At 45.0% G+C, this 17024-nt stretch overlaps 1 protein-coding gene across 4 annotated transcripts in view; it reads right to left on the reverse strand.

Annotated features, from left to right (window-relative positions):
- Window positions 1-17024, reverse strand: part of pld4 (phospholipase D family member 4) — a 48364-nt gene that overhangs the window by 11804 nt on the left and 19536 nt on the right. For 3 of the 4 annotated variants that reach the window (XM_078233990.1, XM_078233991.1, XM_078233992.1), the window contains exons 3-6: window positions 10357-10437; window positions 8519-8664; window positions 3945-4128; window positions 658-781 (exon numbers count right to left, since the gene is read on the reverse strand). In XM_078233990.1, coding sequence (XP_078090116.1) covers window positions 658-781; window positions 3945-4128; window positions 8519-8664; window positions 10357-10437 — 535 coding nt within the window. Of the gene's footprint in view, window positions 1-657; window positions 782-3944; window positions 4129-8518; window positions 8665-10352; window positions 10438-17024 lie in introns of those variants that run through there. The other variant, XM_078233993.1, reaches the window with a different exon arrangement.

Below are 17024 nucleotides of genomic sequence, written 5' to 3' on the forward strand. Positions count from 1 at the left end.
TTTACAACAATCAATAGTGGTTTCATGGTCGTCATTGGATTTTTAATTCCAGATTTTTCCAAATTCAAATTTTGCCATCTGCCCTAGTGGGATTTGAACATAGGTCCCCAGAGAATTACCCTGGGTTTAACTAGATTATTAGTCCAGCGACAATACCACCATGACACGCCAATACCAACAGAGAATGCTAGAAATACTCAGCAGGTCAAGCAGCATTGGTGGAGAGAGAAACAGAGTCAACGCTTCATGTCCACGATCTGCACTAGTTCTTTCAAAGGATCACTGACCTCTATTTCCCTCTGTACAAATACCATCAGATGTGTTGAGCATTTCCAACACTTCCTGTTTATATTGGAGAAAAAAAAACCTTTTGCCAGTCCTCCAGAAATCAATTAGACGCTTGTGAGTCTCTTATTCCCCTTCAGCAAGAAACCCAGCAGCATCTACCTGAGGTCTGGTTTTGCACAACATTAAACAAGAATTTTTAAAAAAATCTTAAGTTATGAAGAAAGCATAAACAACTTGCTGAGCACAAAAAAATCTATGTCACAGGAATAAATTGATAATTATAAAAAAGAATAATTAATAAAAATGACGATTAAAAAGAGCCAAGCAGCAGAGTTAATGCAGCTGAAATGATAGATTGCCAAGCATCACCTTTCGCCTTTAGAATATTGAGGTCAGTGGAAAGTTGATGTGGGAAAGAAAGTGTACTTGATGCAATACGCACACTGACGTTCCTTAATGGCAATTTCCCCAATTCATGAAGCAGGATTTCACCCTGGGATAGTAAAAACAATATTAAGAGCACAATGCGCAAACAAAAAAAATCATTCAGCCCACTCTCTCCATCAGGAAATGTACAATATGCAGGTACTGAAAATACCAGGCCAACACAAGTGGCAGGGAGGTGTTTAACATAAATGCAAAATTAAAAATATGAAGGCAAGTGGAAGTGAGCAATTGGCATCCATCACAAGTTAATGCAACCCCTAAAATAAGCCTTCAGTAATTCTTTAGTAATACTGTTTCCTGGGGGCTGGTTAACTCAGCTAGCTAGATAACTAGTGTGTGATACTTGACAACGCTGAGTTCAGTCCCTACACTGGCTGAGGTGCCTGCCTCTTCCTTTTGCCCGATGGTGTCATCCATCACTTCTTGGCCTTTTGGCTAAGATCAAGCATCAGATCAAGCCCAGGATGGGGTGCAATGCCTCATCTTGTCAGCTTGGATCTTGCGTGTGTCTCTCCCAAGGGAACCTTGGATTGGATTCAATTGGATTTCGAATTTGGTTGTTGGAGCAAGCAACATATGGATTTGGATTTGTCCCGTCCACTCCTGAGCATTGGCTTTGTAACGTTAAGGGATGGAGTAAAACATTAAAAAGAAGATGGTGACATCCAAGATCAAGCAACCCTCAGTTAGCAAGGATGCTGCCTGAAAAGTGATAGAATTGTTCCATGTCTTTCACAGCTTAACATTGCAAATGTTTAACCCCAACATTAACAGGAATAAAAAAAAGAATGCAATGCTTTCATTTGTGTCATAGAACATGGACCTAATGCTACCTAGTGGTGGAAGCACCTCATTACTGTACAGTCGAATCTTTTAGTCTGTCAATATAAAAACATGCTGAGTTTAAATAGAAGGGAACACTTGTACTGAACTTATTGCCAGAAACTCTAATCCAACATAAATAGTTTAAATAAAATCTCTTCAGTTTATCTTATAGCACAGAAGGAGGTTATTAAGCTTTTTATGTTTGTGCTCGCTATTTGAGAGAGTAGTTTAATTTAATCCCTCACTCCACTTTCTCCCCAATCACCTGGCACATTAATGCTCTTTAGGTACATGTTCAATTGCTTTCATAAAGTTTCCATGGAATTCACTTCCACCATTTTTTCAGGCAGTGTATTCCAGAATAACATCTCTCTCTGTGAAGAAATTTCACCCCTGATTCATGTTTAATTGTATGATTTCTGCTTGCCATCCTGCTTGGGAAATGAGTTTCTCTTTACTTGCTCAATCAACACCTCTAATAATTTTGAATTCCTTAATTAGAGCTCCCCTTAACCTTCCCTGCCTGAAGGAGGACAATCTCAGCACCTCCAATTTCTCCAGATAACCACACTGCCTTCCTCCCGAAAACCCTCCATTGTTCTAAAAAGCGGTGCCTAGATTTGTAAACAAAACTCCAGCTGAGAAATAACTGGGGAGGTGGTGGCATAGTGGTATTATCACTGGAGACCTGCTCTCCCGCGACCTGGGTTCGAATCCCACCACGGCAGATGGTGAAATTTTATAATGGGGAATTAGCTCAAATGGTAGAGTGCTCACTGAGCATGCAAGAGGTAGCGGGATCAATGCCCACATTCTCCAATGCTTTGGGGGTGCCACGGTGGCACAGTGCTGCCTCACAGCACCAGGGACCCGGGTTCAATTCTGGCCTTGGGTCACTGTCTATGTAGGGTTTGCACATTCTCCCCGTGTCTGTGTGGGTTTCCTCCAGGTACTCCGGTTTCCTCCCACACTCCAAAGATGTGCAGGTTAGGTGAATTGGCCATGCTAAATTGCCTCTTAATGTCAGGGGACTAGCAAGGTGAATACATGGGGCTACGGGGATAGGGCCTAGGTGGGATTGTGGTCAGTGCAGACTCGATGGGTCAAATGGTCTCATTCTGCACTCTAGGGATTCTATAATTCTGAGAGTTGGAAAGATTTAGCAAGACTTCCTTGTGTTCAGTGCACCTATTTACAATTCCATATATTTATTTAACTGCCTTCTCAACTTGCCCTCCCACATTTAAAGATTTGTGAAAATGCACCTTACCCCACCCTCCCTCTCTTTTCCCCTCCAGATTATACTGCATCTTCATGTTGTTCCTCTCAAAGCACATCGTCTCACATTTTGCTGCATTAAATAGCATCATCCACCTGCCTATGCATTTCACCAGTCAGTCCATGTCCGCCTGAAGTCTGCTGGTTCCTTGGTCACTATTCACAATGTTGCCAACTTCTATAATATTCTCAAACGTCATAACTGTACTCCCTATACCCAAATTATATGTAATAGGAAAAACAATCACCCAAATACACACCCCCCCCCCCCCCCCCACCTTGGGGCCCCACTTCATACTTCATGGTTAGAAAAAACATTCATTCATCTCAATGCTCTGTCTCCTATCCCATAGCCAACTTTATACCTCAGTTACCACCCTCTCTTTAGTATCAGGTGCTTCTATTTCCTGATTAAGTCTGTCGTGAGATATTTTTTCAAATGCTTTTGAAAATCCATATATACACCCACTGTACTACCTTCAGCCCCAAACGTCCTTGTTAGTGCATCAAAGAACTTAACCAAAACAGACCCAATGGCCGGATTTGTACCGGGACACCCCCCCCAAAATCGGGACGAGCAAGGCTCACAGTATGGCAATCTCTGTTGGCCTTGGGCGGGATCTTACGAGCCTCGGGCGGGTGTGCTGGTAAAATTCCAGCAAATTTGCCTTTAACAAATCTATACTGACTATCTCTGACTAACCCATGCTTCTTCAAGTGAGAATCGTCCTTCATAATGGTCTTTAGTATTTTAGTTTGTCATTATACTGAATGGCCTGTCGTTACTGGGTTTATCTCTCGCCTCTGTTTTGAACAGGAGTATAATATTTAAAGTCCTTGAGTCCTCTGGCATTGCTCCAATGTTCAAGGAGGATTGAAAGATTGTGGTCAGGGTATCTCTTATCTCCACCCTTGGTTCCTTCAGCAACTTATGAGCACATTTCATTTGGACCAGGTGGCTTGTTGACTTTGAGTGATGCCGACATATGTAGCAAGTCCTTTCTATCTTTCTATTTGGATTCTAATAAATGTTTGCATTTTGATTGATTTTAAAAGCACAATAGAGGGCTCAGAAGTACTAGATAAACCAGAACAGATTTACTTACAAGTTTGGAGGTGGGATCAGTCACGTTTATATCACGTCCGGTCAGAGTCCAATAAAAGGAGGCAATGTCCAGGCTGCTGTTTGCTATATTGATCAGGTTTAACCAGGAGTTGTAAGTCGATTGATATTTTGTAGCATTTTTATTGTAGACGACACCATCTGGGACACTCTCTGTAATGACGAAGCTGAAAGAACAGTGTGGTTCTCTGTTAGGTGCTCAATGTCACAGGTCAGCATTATCTAGAAAATACATTTACTTGGACCTCCGCTAACCTGACATGGGACTAGAATTGCCAGTAGCAACTCCAGCTCAGGCCTGCTCCTGACAGGGTCTAGAACTTGCAGAAGGGGAACAACGCCAACAGACAACTGAGACCGGCAACTTCAGTGTCAGTTCTTTAAGAGCGGAGCCTTCTTTGGGATGTTGATGGGGTTTAGTCAGAAAGCCTCAGTTTTATTCCAACATCCTGAAGGGAGGATAAAGCCTGGAAGTTAAAGATTGCTGTCACTTGCCCTCCTTTGTCCAGTCTCTGGAGACAGGCCACAGTGGTATTCTTTCAAAGGCCACCCCTACATGTATGAATATACGTGGATGGAAAAAGACTCATCTCCTAATATAGCACCCCAGCAAATTCCTTTAAAATAATGTTTCTCAGCAGTTCGTAAGTGGACAATTGTATATGTTGGGAAACATCAGTCCATGGAAATGTATGTGTATTAAAAGTCACATGTGGCAGACATCTTAACTACAAAATGGTATTCTAATCATGCTGTTCATTCTTAATATCTTTACCATGCGATCCTGTTATTAGCAATTCCTATAACTGGATTTGTCTTTGCATTTTCCAGCCTTACGTACAAGTGTACAGTATGTCCCCAAATTAGGTTTTTGATGTTTACAGGGGGTGGCAAACTGCGTACAACGGACTGAGGAAGGATAAAAAATAGTTTAATGGCGTGAGCGAATAGGTGACTCATATCATCCAAAGTAGGGAAATGTGAAGGGGCACATTTTGGGAGAAGATTTTCAAATGCAGACATAAAGATTTTTAACTTTATGGGGCTCACAGCGCCAGGGACCTGGGTTTCATTCCAGCCTTGGGTCACTGTCTGTGTGGAGTTTGCATGTTCTCCCTGCGTCTGCGTGGGTTTCCTCCGGGTGCTCCAGTTTCCTCCCACAGTCCAAAGATGTGCGGGTTCGGTTGATTGGCCATGTTAAATTCACCCGAGTGTCAGGAGGATTAGCAGGGTAAATACGTGGGGTTATGGGAATGGAGTCTGGTGGTGATTGTGGTCGGTGCAGACTCGATGGGCCAAATGGCCTCCTTCTGCACTGAATCTGGGGATTCTATGATTCTATGAACTATGGAAGGGCAAGATTGAAAAGATGATAAAATTAAATGCAATTCTACATTTTGTTTATAGAGGCATAAAATAAAAAAGTAAGGAATTGAGATTGAATGTGTATGTTATAAAGAAAGGTTTGAAAGAATTGCAACTTTTTTTTCCAGAACAGAAGCATTTAAGGGTGGATATAATGGATGTTTTCAAAATTTTGACAGATTTTGAGAGGATAAACAGTGAAAGATTTTTGTTTCCATTGATTGGCAGATCAGTTAAAAATATTGGCATAGGTTTCCAGTAATCGCTGGAATAACAGAGGACAAATTAAAAAGATTTGTTTTGCACAGGGTTTTTGAAACATCAAACGCAAGTGGTTACTGAAGCAGAGATTATGGGACCAATTCTCTTGACCTCTGCCCCCAGCAAATATTCATTCTCTGTAGAACAAAAGGCAGGAAATTTGGAAGCAGAGACTCAATCTGGCAAATTTCCATTACCTTTAGGTTCCATTTGCTTTTCCGACAGGGAGGAGGCGTGGAGTAGGGCCTGAGTGGGCTCTACAGTAACATATGAATGAGGTGGAGGTGACAAAAATAATTGATGCGGGAAGGGCTGTGGATGTAGATTATATGGACTTTCGTAAGGCATCTGACAAGGTCCCACATGGCAGACTGGTATAAAAATTAAAATCACATGGGATTCAGGGTGGGCTGGCCAGATGGACACAGAACTGGCTTGGTTATAGAAGACAGTGAGTAACAGTGGTAGGGTGTTTTTCAGAATGGAGATTTGAAGCTAGTGGTGTTCTGTAGGGATCAGTGCTTGGACCTCTCTTGCTTGTAGTATATATAAATGATTTGGAGGAAAATGTGGGTGGTCTAATTAGTAAGTCTGTGGATGACGCAAAGATTGGTGGAGTTGCTGACAGTGCCGGGGTTTGTCAGAGGATGCAACAGGATATAGATGGATTGGGGACTTTGGCAGATGGAGTTTAATCTGGACAAATGCGAGGTGATGCAGTTTAGAGGATCAAATTTAAGTGTAATTACACTTTAAATGGCAGAACCGTTAGGAACATTAACATGCAGAGGGATCTGGGCGTGCAGGTCCACAATTCCCTAAAAGTGGCAATACAGATGGCCAAGATGATTTAAAAAGCATAGGGCATGCTTGCCTGCATCAGCCGGGGCATTGAGTTCAAGAGCTGGGAAATCATGTTGCAGCTATATAAAATCTTGGTTAGGTCGCATTTGGAGTATTGCGTGCAGTTCTGGTCACCACACTACCAGAAGGACGTGGAAGCTTTGGAGAAAGTGCAAAGGAGATTCACTAGGTTGCCTAGTCTCAAGGGCGTTGGCTATGAGGAGAGGTTGAATAAACTAGGACTGTTTTCACTGGAAAGTCGAAGGTTGAGGGGAGACCTGATAGGGGTCTACAAAATTATGAGAGTCATAGACAGGGTGGATAATCAGAGGCTTTTTCCCAGGGTGGAAGTGTCAATTACGAGGGGCCACAGGTTCAAGGTGAGAGGGAGAAAATTTAAGGGAGATGTGCGGGGGGAGTTTTTCACCCAGGGAGTTGTGGGTGCCTGGAATGCGCTACCAGAGGAGGTGGTGGAAGCAGGCACATTAGCAACATTTAAGAGGCATCTGGATGGGTACACGAATAGGGAGGGAACAAAGCCTCTGCTGATTTACAATGACAGGTCCAAATTAATGGCCAGATACTCCACAATTAGCCAGAGCTCTGTGTGTTTTAGCAGCACTGATCCAGTCCAACACCAGAACAGAAAGTGACCAGGAAAATTGATCCCTTTAACGTCATTTGAAATAGAATAAGGGGTTTCCCATTTAAGATGTAGATGGGAAGGAATTTTTTTCTCTCAAAAGGGCGTTAGTCTTTGGGAAGTGAAGCTGAGCGCAGTGAAGGCTGAGTTAGATTTTTGACTGTTCATCCCAGGATGTTAATAGTGGGGGATTCAGTGATGTTCATGCCATTCAATGCCAAGGGGTGACGGATTCTCTTAAGGTGCAGCACTGTAGTTAACACTGCTGCCTCACAGCTCCAGGGACCTGGGTTCAATTCCGGCCTCGGGTGACTGTGTGGAGTTTGCACGCTCTCCCCGTGTCTGTGTGGGTTTCCTCCGGGTTCTCCAGTTTCCTCCCACAGTCCAAAGATGTGCGGGTTAGGTTGATTGGCCATGCTAAATTGCCCCTTAGTGTCTGGGGGATTAGCAGGGTAAATACGTGGGGTTACGGAGATAGGGCCTGGGTGGGGATGTTGTTCGTGCAGACTCGATGGGCTGAATGGCCTCTTTCTGCACTGTAGGCATTCTATGACTCTATGATTCCATGAAGGGAGTCAAGGGCTATGGGGCCAGGGAATGTGGAGATAAGGCCACAATCAGATCAGCCATGATCTAATTGATTGGGGGGGTAGGATCAAGAGGCTGAATGGCTTAATCCTCCTCCTGTTACTTACGGTCTTTCCTAACTACACATGTAATCATGCAAAAAGAATGTGGAGGAAAGGAGAAAAGACTAAGAACTGATATTGGTGTTCGAGTACCTAAAACCAATTAGGAACACACAGGCAAAGGTGCAAAGGGCTTGAATTCATTTTGTTCTGTGAGAACCGAGAAAGCGGAAGTTTCTTCAGGTTTTTGCTTTAGATTGACCAGACTGATTCCGGGGATGGTGGGGCTGATGTATGAGGAGAGATTGACTAGGTTAGGATTGTTTTCGCTGGAGTTCAGACGAATGAGGGGCGGGGGGGCGGGGGATCTCATAGAGACTTACAAAATTCTAACAGGACTAGACAGGGTAGATGCAGGGAGGATGTTCCCGATGGTGGGGGTGTCCAGAACCAAAGATCAGAGTCTGAGGATTTGGGGTAGACCATTTAGGACGGAGATGTGGAGACGTTTCTTCACCCAAAGAGTGGTGAGCCTGTGGAATTCATTACCACAGGAAGTAATTGATGTCACAACACTGAATGTATTCAAGAGGCAGCTGGATGTAGCACTTGGGGTGATTGGGATCAAAGGTTATGGGGAGAAAGCAGGATTGAGTTGGACGATCAGCCATGGATCGTAGTGAATGGTGGAGCAGGCTCGAAGGGCCAAATGGCCTCCTCCTGCTCCTATCTTCTATGTTTTCTATGTTTCTATGTTTTTATAGTTTTGACTTCACAGTCACCTTTCAGTTGAATTGTGCGACCCTAACAACTCACCTACAGGGATCATCGCAGGTTGTGCTTTGCAGGCCTTCCCAAGCCTTTGTTCCATTTCTCTCCATCGGCTTGCGCACCGATTGAACAACTGCAAATGTCACCAGGCAAATGGTGGTGAGTAAGAGAAAAGCAACTGGTCCTTTCCACTGAAAAAAAATCACAATAAAGAAACACTTTTTAGAAGCAGAAGGACTGAATATACAGGGAATGGCAATCAACCATCTGAGATGTTTTTCCATGTTTTCTTCTCATTGTGTTTTTGACTGCTTATCTTGGTCCATGGCAGTGGTTTCAGATATCATGGCACACCTCTGTACGATAAAAATAAGCACACCTTCTCTTTGCACAATTTTACCTGTCTGTGAAGGAGCAGCGCTCCGAAAGCTAATGGCATTTGCTACCAAATAAACCTGTTGGACTTTAACCTGGTGTTGTTAAAACTCTTACTGTGATGACTTCAGCCAGGCTAATGAGGTTGGCTTGCTAGAGTATGAACTACCTGATGAGTCTTAACACCGCAGGGGCTGGGGTTTATTATCGACCCTGATAATCACCTCTTGGTTTGATGTTTTAAGTTTCCTTTCGACTTTGTTTTTGGTTCGGGCTGTTCCCCCTTCCTTTTGGGGAGCGGCCCCTGTAAATTTGTCCCTAAGTTAATTTGAGTTTGTTTATTTGGTTGGTGTTGAAAGACATATCTGATGAGTCTTAACTGATGGTTAAGTCAGGGAGCCTCATGCTCCCTATTTAAAGCAGGTGTGTCAGACTCCCAGCCTGCATTCAGCAGGGAGTGACTGGAGAGCTGGCTGTGTACAGGTGTATGGTGTAAATAAAGTAACTTGGTGACGGGATTTTCGCCTCCGTGGAGTTATTACGCTGCCATTCATGCCACGCTCCCGCTGCAGCGAAGATGGAGAATTTGGCGACATGCCAAATCTCCATTCCCTGCGGCATGGTGGGAAAATCCCGTTGGCGTGATCGGGGGTAACATTCCAGCCTCTGAATTCTTCCCTTACTGGGAACTTTGCTTTTAACTTCTCCCTTTTCTCTCATCTTTTTGTTTAACCTCTTCCAGTCTCTCCCTCGCTCTCTCTCTCTCTCCTCCCATGGTTTTTGCGTCCTTTTTGAGTATTTTACTTTTTGTGCGGACGCGTGGGACCTTTGTCTTCAGCTCCAAGTTCCATTGGTCATGCACATGGGCCTGACCAACGTAAACAAACCAAAACCGCGCAGGCGTGGCTCTTTCCCGCATGCGTGGCAGGCCTAAGATTCATCGTAAGAAGTCTCACAACACCAGGTTGAAGTCCAACAGGTTTACTTGGAATCACAAGCTTTCAGAGCACTGCTCCTTCATCAGGTGAGTCATCAGAACTGACCAGGGTTTTTTTTTTTAGCCCAAGCAGAAGGTGAATTCAGGTGAAGGGAAATGTAGAAATCTAGTTGAGGCCACAAGTTTATTATTTTATTAGTGTCACAAGTAGGCTTACATTAACACTGCAATGAAGTTAGGGTGAAAATCCCCTAGTCGCCACACTCCGGGTGCACTGAGGGAGAATTTAGCACGGCCAATGTGCCTAACAGCACGCCTTTTGGACTGTGGGAGGAAACCGGAGCACCCGGTGGAAACCCACGCAGACACGGGGAGAATGTGCAGACTCCACACAGACAGTGACCCAATCGAACCCGGGTCCCTGGCGCGGTGAGGCAGCGGTGCTAACCATTGTGCCACCGTGCTGCCCCTCAACATGAGTGTACGCTGAAGTTATTTATTAACCAAACCGTTAAGCCTATCAGATTCTTATAATGACACTATGTGGTACAGACCTTGTATTCTTACCTACCCACTCGTGTTTGCATTTCCCATGACCTTTAACATACAACATGCGTGAGATTTGACGGGCCACATCTGTCAGGGACTTCATCTGTACAACAAAAAGAGGGTCACATATTTCAGCAGTGCAGCATGTTATTATATTTATAGCTTTCCAAGATAATCAAGGTGATTAACGGAATGAATCTCTGTGGCCATAAATTTTTTTTAAAATCCATTACTCGAATTATTCTTATCAGTATTATGTGAAAACATAGCAAATTGTTTCCAGCCTCATGAAACAGAAGGTCTATACTCTTCTCCACCACTAGGTGGCAGATTGTAGCCACCAAATACATCAAAGAAAGTTCTGCGAGAGATAAAGGCCTAGGTTTTCACATTGTGAAATGGCAGTAACACGTTTAACATGAATAGGTTAATCAACTGTCACCCTTACAAATAAGACCTGGTTCAAACAGTCTACTGCCATGAAATTACAGTTGCTTAACTGAAGCCTTTATGAAATATATTATTATTATAAACTCAATTTTTGGGCAGGCTTTGGGTCTACACCAGCTCTCTACAAGAGCAATTTGCCCAGTGTCACTCTCCTACCTCTTCCCTGTAGTCCTGCACATTTTCACTCTTCAGATAATGAACTAGTTCTCTTTGAAAGCCCAGTTTTTGAAGAAAATATCTGATGTATAATCTACAGGAGCAATAGGATGGGCCATGGGCGACATTGACATTTATGTAGTGAGGCAGATGATGCTAAATATCAAGCTAGAAAATGTAATCATTTCACCAAGTCTAGTTTTCCATCACCATAACCTTTAATGATAACACAGGCAAGAGCCGCACTCCACAAAGCCCACAGGGGAATAAGTATCATAGAATCATAGAAACCCTGCAGTGCACAAGGAGGCCATTCGGCCCATCGAGTCTGCACCGACCACAATCCCACCCAGGCCCTACCCTCACATATTTACCCGCTAATCCCACTAACCTACGCATCTCAGGGGCAATTTCTAACCTGGCCAATCAACCTAACCCGCACATCTTTGGACTGTGGGAGGAAACCGGAGCACCCGGAGGAAACCCACGCAGACATGGGGAGAATGTGCAAATCCACACAGACAGTGACCCGAGCCGGGAATCGAACCCGGGACCCTGGAGCTGTGAAACAGCAGTGCTAACCACTGTGCTACCGTGCCGCCCCAGGGAGATCCAATGACGATCCTTTGTGTCCTTCGTGGCCATCATAACATCCCTCCCCCTTTAGGTCTATTTCTCCCCCAATACCTCCACCACAAGAAGGTTCTTTCTGCTGCTTGGCAGTCAGTCTGAGGTCTGGGTCTGGCAGTGCGAACTGAATGGGGGCCCTTCCTTTCTGGAGGGAGCATCGCACGATGACTGATACAGATTCCTCCTCATGTTCTGCTTCAGCTGGAATGCCAGCTTCCTCTGTTGCCATCTCAGAATACGTGTCCTCATCTTCTGGAGGAGCTAACGTGGAGTTGGCCTCAAGCTGGGGGCAGATATTAGAGGTGGCCGCCTCCAGGGCCGGTAGAGAGACCTGCTCTGGAGTAGGCTACCTGCCCCTGAGATGGGTCATATGTTTCTTTACAATTGGCCTGGACTTGTAAGACACCGGCCTCGTTTTCTCCATAATGATCCCAGGGACCCAACTGGGACCATCTCTGAAGTTCCACAGGTGGATCAGATCACCTGTTTTAAATGTTCTTCCTGCCCTTGCAGAATCGTGGTTTATTTTTCTACCCGCCAGGTTTTGGAGCAGTAGACTCAGTCTGGTATGAAGCTGTCATCCCATGAGCAGTTCCATTGGAGCAATTCCTGTTGTTGCGTGTGGTGTGGTCCAGTAGTCAAACAAGAATCGTGCCAATCTGGTCTCCATGGATGCAGCCAGTTGTTTTCTTGTGCTGTTTTTTGTAAGTTTGCATCACCTGTTCCGCCAGTCCATTTGACAACAGATGATAAGGTGCTGCTTGGACGTGTCGGACACCATTAGAGAGCACAAAGGACTTTCTCAGAAGACTAAGGAAATTTGGCATGTCCGCTGTGACTCTCACCAACTTTTACAGATGCACCATGGAAAGCATTCTTTCTGGTTGTGTCACAGCTTGGTATGGCTCCTGCTCTGCCCAAAACCGCAAGAAACTACAAAGGGTCATGAACGTAGCCCAGTCCATCACGCAAACCAGCCTCCCATCCATTGACTTTGTCTACACTTGCCGCTGCCTCGGAAAAGCAGCCAGCATAATTAAGGACCCCACGCACTCCGGACATTCTCTCTCCCACTTTCTTCTGTCGGGAAAAAGATACAAAAGTCTGAGATCACGTACCAACCGACTCAAGAACAGCTTCTTCCCTGCTGCCATCAGTCTTTTGAATGGACCTACCTCGCACTAAGTTGATCTTTCTCTACGCCCTAGCTTTGACGGTAACACTACATTCTGCACCCTCTCCTTTCCTTCTCTATGAACGGTACGCTTTGTCCCTATAGCGTGCAAGAAACAATATTTTTCACTGTATACTAATACCTGTGACAATAATAAATCAAATCAAATCAGATCAAAGTTCTGGAAATCACTGCTAGTAAAGGCTGTGCCATTATCAGAAACCAGGACTTCTGATGTTCCGGTGTTCCATGCCTGCAGACATTTTGCTGTAATTTCTTGATCGTAGCAGGAGAGGATGTGGAGCGCATGTGATGCACCTCCAACCACTTGGAGTGTGCATCCATCATGATTAAAAACATGGAAACCACAAACGTATTGATTGAACATTTTCACACCAAATAGGACGGCCAAACCCTCTTTCTCGATTTGAGAATGCCTCAACTCTGCATCCGAAAGGGTCCTGGATCCACACGCAATGGGCATTTCTGTCCCGTCTTTCAAGCGATGTGAAAGTACCGGCCCAACCTCCCCTAAGGGGAAACGTCGCATGTCAGAACGAGTTCTTTCTGTAAAAATGGGTGAATAAGTTAGATGACAGTAGCTGTCGTTGAACTTTGTCGAAAGCTTTGGCCTGTGACGTTTCCCAGGACCACCTTTGGTATTTTCGTGGTAGGGTTTTCAAGGGGGTGGCACGGAAACCAAATTCAGGATGGATTCTCTGTAATAATTGGCTAATCCCAGGAAGGACTTTAACTCTGTGGTATTCCTTGGAGTTTTTGCTTCCTTGACGGCCTTCACCTTATCCTCTACTGGGTATAAGCCTTTGCCATCTACCCAATAATCTAAGTAGGTCACTTCAGTCACTTGAACGACGCAATTTTCCCTCTTCAAGCAAACTTGGATCTTGAGAATTTCTGCAAGACCTCTTCTTTGCCAGGTGTTCTTGTTACAAAGCCCCCATGACCAGGACATCATCAACATACACCACCACTCTGAGTAGCCCTTGGAATATGTTCTCAATAACGCGTTGGAATATGGCGCATGCTGAGGAGATCCTGAAGGGCGAGCGAGTATAGTCCCCTGTGTGTGCTGACATTGCTAGTGGCGTTTGCTACCAAATAAACCTGTTGGACTTTAACCTGGTGTTGTGAGACTTCTTACTGTGCTGACATTTTCAGGAAGACTCATCCAATTCAAGCTGAAGATTGGCTCATGTCCAACTTGGAGAATGTCTGACGATCAGTTAACTTTGCATACAGGTCTTCAATTCGGGGCATGGGTACTAATCAAGTTTGGAAACCCGGTTGAATGCTGGCTTGTAATCCCCACAGAGATGGACTGACTTGTCGGGCTTAAGAACGGGGACTGCAGGTTCAGCCCATTTTGCAAGTTGAACAGCCCTTATCATGTCGAAACTTTTGAGGCACCTTAGTTCATTTTCCACCTTCTCCAACAGGGAGTATGGGATTGGTCTTGCTCTGAAATATTTAGCAATGGGGTCAACATAGATCTTAACTGTGGCCCCTTTTATTTTTCCCAGTCCTTCTTGAAAAACTGCAGGGTATCTACTGCTAACTTTGAACAGTCACCCCTCGCCTAGCCTGAAGATCTCCAACATGATGGGCCGGATCTGCTGGAGCCTATCTCTCCCCATAAGACTTTGTCTGTGCACACACATCCCCCACTCCCCCCACCCCCCACGTACAACAACGAGTGGGAGATGAGTTGATTGCTGTCTATAAGTTATTAGGGCCATTGTAGTGCCTTTTATTTGTAAAGGTTCCCCCGTGTAGGCAGCTAGTCTGGCCTTCATATCTTCCAGCCTCAGGAATTGGATGCCAGTTTGGAGGTGCTTGTACATCTGTTCCCCAATGACGGAAACCGCAACCCCCATGTCCAAAGATGTGCGGGCTAGGTTGATTGGCCATTCTAAATTGCCCCTTAGTGTCCCGGGATGCATAGGTTAGAGGGGTTAGTGGGTAAATATGTAGGGATATGTGGATAGGGCCTGGGTGGGATTGTGGTCGGTGCAGACTCGATGGGCCGAATGGCCTCTTTCTGCACTGTAGGATTCTATGATCCTATGATCTCCATTTTCAAGGGATGATCATTCAGCAGTATTTCTATCACTATAGGGGTGACCTTTGCTGTGATGATGCGATTCAGTAGTAACGTCACTGTTTGTGGAAGCGGGTATACCAGCATGTTACAATCAGGTACCGGCCTAAGCTTCTTCACTGATCAGCACACACTTTTTGCACTGTGTTTTTGCCAACCTGGCAAAAATATTGTGAAACAAAAATAACTATAACTCTAAAATAATCCTTTCTTATGGGGAAGGAAACGAGGCATGAATATTTTCTGAGGAGACCTATGGGCTAAGCGCAAGGGAGTATAACTAGTAAAATTGCACTCGCATGGCCCAAAGGACAAAGAACAAATACAGCACAGGAACAGACCCTTCGGCCCTCCAAGCCTGCGTCGTTCATGATCCCTGCCTAAACTTAAACCTTATGCACTTACAGAGTCCGTATCCTTCCATTCCCATCCTATTCATGTATTTGTCTCGCTGCCCTTTAAATGCTGCTATTGTATCTGCTCCCATCACCTCCCCGGGCAGCGTGTTCCAGAAACTCACCACCCTCTGTGTAAAAAACTTGCTTCGCACATCTCCTCTAAACATTTCCCCATGCACCTTAAACCTATATCCTCTAGTACTTGACATTTCTACCCTAGGAAAGAGCATTTGACTATCCACTCTGTCCATGCCACTCATAATCTTGTAAACTTCTATCAGTGGACTAAATAACCTCTTTTTGTGCTGGAACTATTCCATCATTCCGGCCTTTTGCGACTGCGTGAAGTTTGCACGTTCTCCCCATGTCTGTGTGAATTTCCTCCGGGTGCTCCGGATTCCTCCCACACACCAACGATGCACAGGTCATGAACAATGCGCGAGTATAAGGGGATACGCGGGGCAGTGGGCTGAGGTTGAGTGCTTTTTTGGAGAGTCGGTGTAGACTCAATGGGCTGAATGGCCTCCTTCTGCACTGTAGGGATGCTATAGTTTCTATGGATTCCAGTAACGGTAGATGCAGCCAGCCCATTTCACTGAGATTTCTGATAATTAATGAAGAGTAACAAAGGAGATTGTCATCAACTTCAGGAAGTGTAAAGGAGAACATGCACCTGTCTACATCAATGGGGATGAAGTAGAAAGGGTCAAGACCTTCAAGTTTTTAGGTGTCCAGGTCACCAACAACCTGTCCTGGTCCCCCCATGCCGACACTATAGCTAAGAAAGCCCACCAATGCCTCTACTTTCTCAGAAGACTAAGGAAATTTGGCATGTCAGCTATGACTCGCACCAACTTTTACAGAGGCACTATAGAAAGCATTCTTTCTGGTTGTATCACAGCTTGGTATGGCTCCTGCTCTGCCCAAGACTGCAAGAAACTACAAAAGGTCGTGAACGTAGACCAATGCATCACGCAAACCAGCCTCCCATCCATTGGCTCTGTCTACACTTCCCGCAGCCTCGGCAAAGCAGCCAGCATAATTAAGGACCCCACGCACCCCGGACATTCTCTCTTCCGTCTTCTTCCATCGGGAAAAAGATACAAAAGTCTGAGGTCACATACCAACCGACTCAAGAACAGCTTCTCCCCTGCTGACTTTTGAATGGACTTATCTTGCATTAAGATGATCTTTCTCTACACCCTAGCTATGACTGTAACACTACATTCTGCACTCTCTCGTTTCCTTCTCTATAAACAGTATGTCTGTATAGCGCGCAAGAAACAATACTTTTCACTGTATACGAATACATGTGACAATAATAAATCAAATCAAATCGAGTATTGTTGGCAGTGCTGTTGCAGCATGACAGTGACTCTAAAGGTCAAAGGCAATTATCATTTTGGAGAAAGAGTCAATAAGAGCTGAATATTACTTCCAATCATGTGGGAAGCACGGTGGCACAGTGGTTAGTCCTGCTGCCTCACAGCCCCAGGGACCCGGGTTCGATTCCCAGCTTGGGTGACTGTCAGTGTGGAGTTTGCACATTCTCCCTGTGTCTGCGTGGGTTTCCTCCGGGTGCTCTAATTTCCTCCCACAATCCAAAGATGTGCGGGTAAATGCATGGGGTTATGGGGATAGAGCCTGGGTGGGATTGTGGTCGGTGCAGACTCGATGGGCCGAATGACCTCCTTCTGCACCGTAGTAGCCTATGGTGTGCGTGTGATACAATATTGTAACTTTGTGAAATAGATTGTTGCATT

This window comes from Mustelus asterias, chromosome 18, assembly GCF_964213995.1.
Source record: "Mustelus asterias chromosome 18, sMusAst1.hap1.1, whole genome shotgun sequence".
In the NCBI taxonomy this organism is placed as follows: Eukaryota; Metazoa; Chordata; class Chondrichthyes; order Carcharhiniformes; family Triakidae; genus Mustelus; species Mustelus asterias.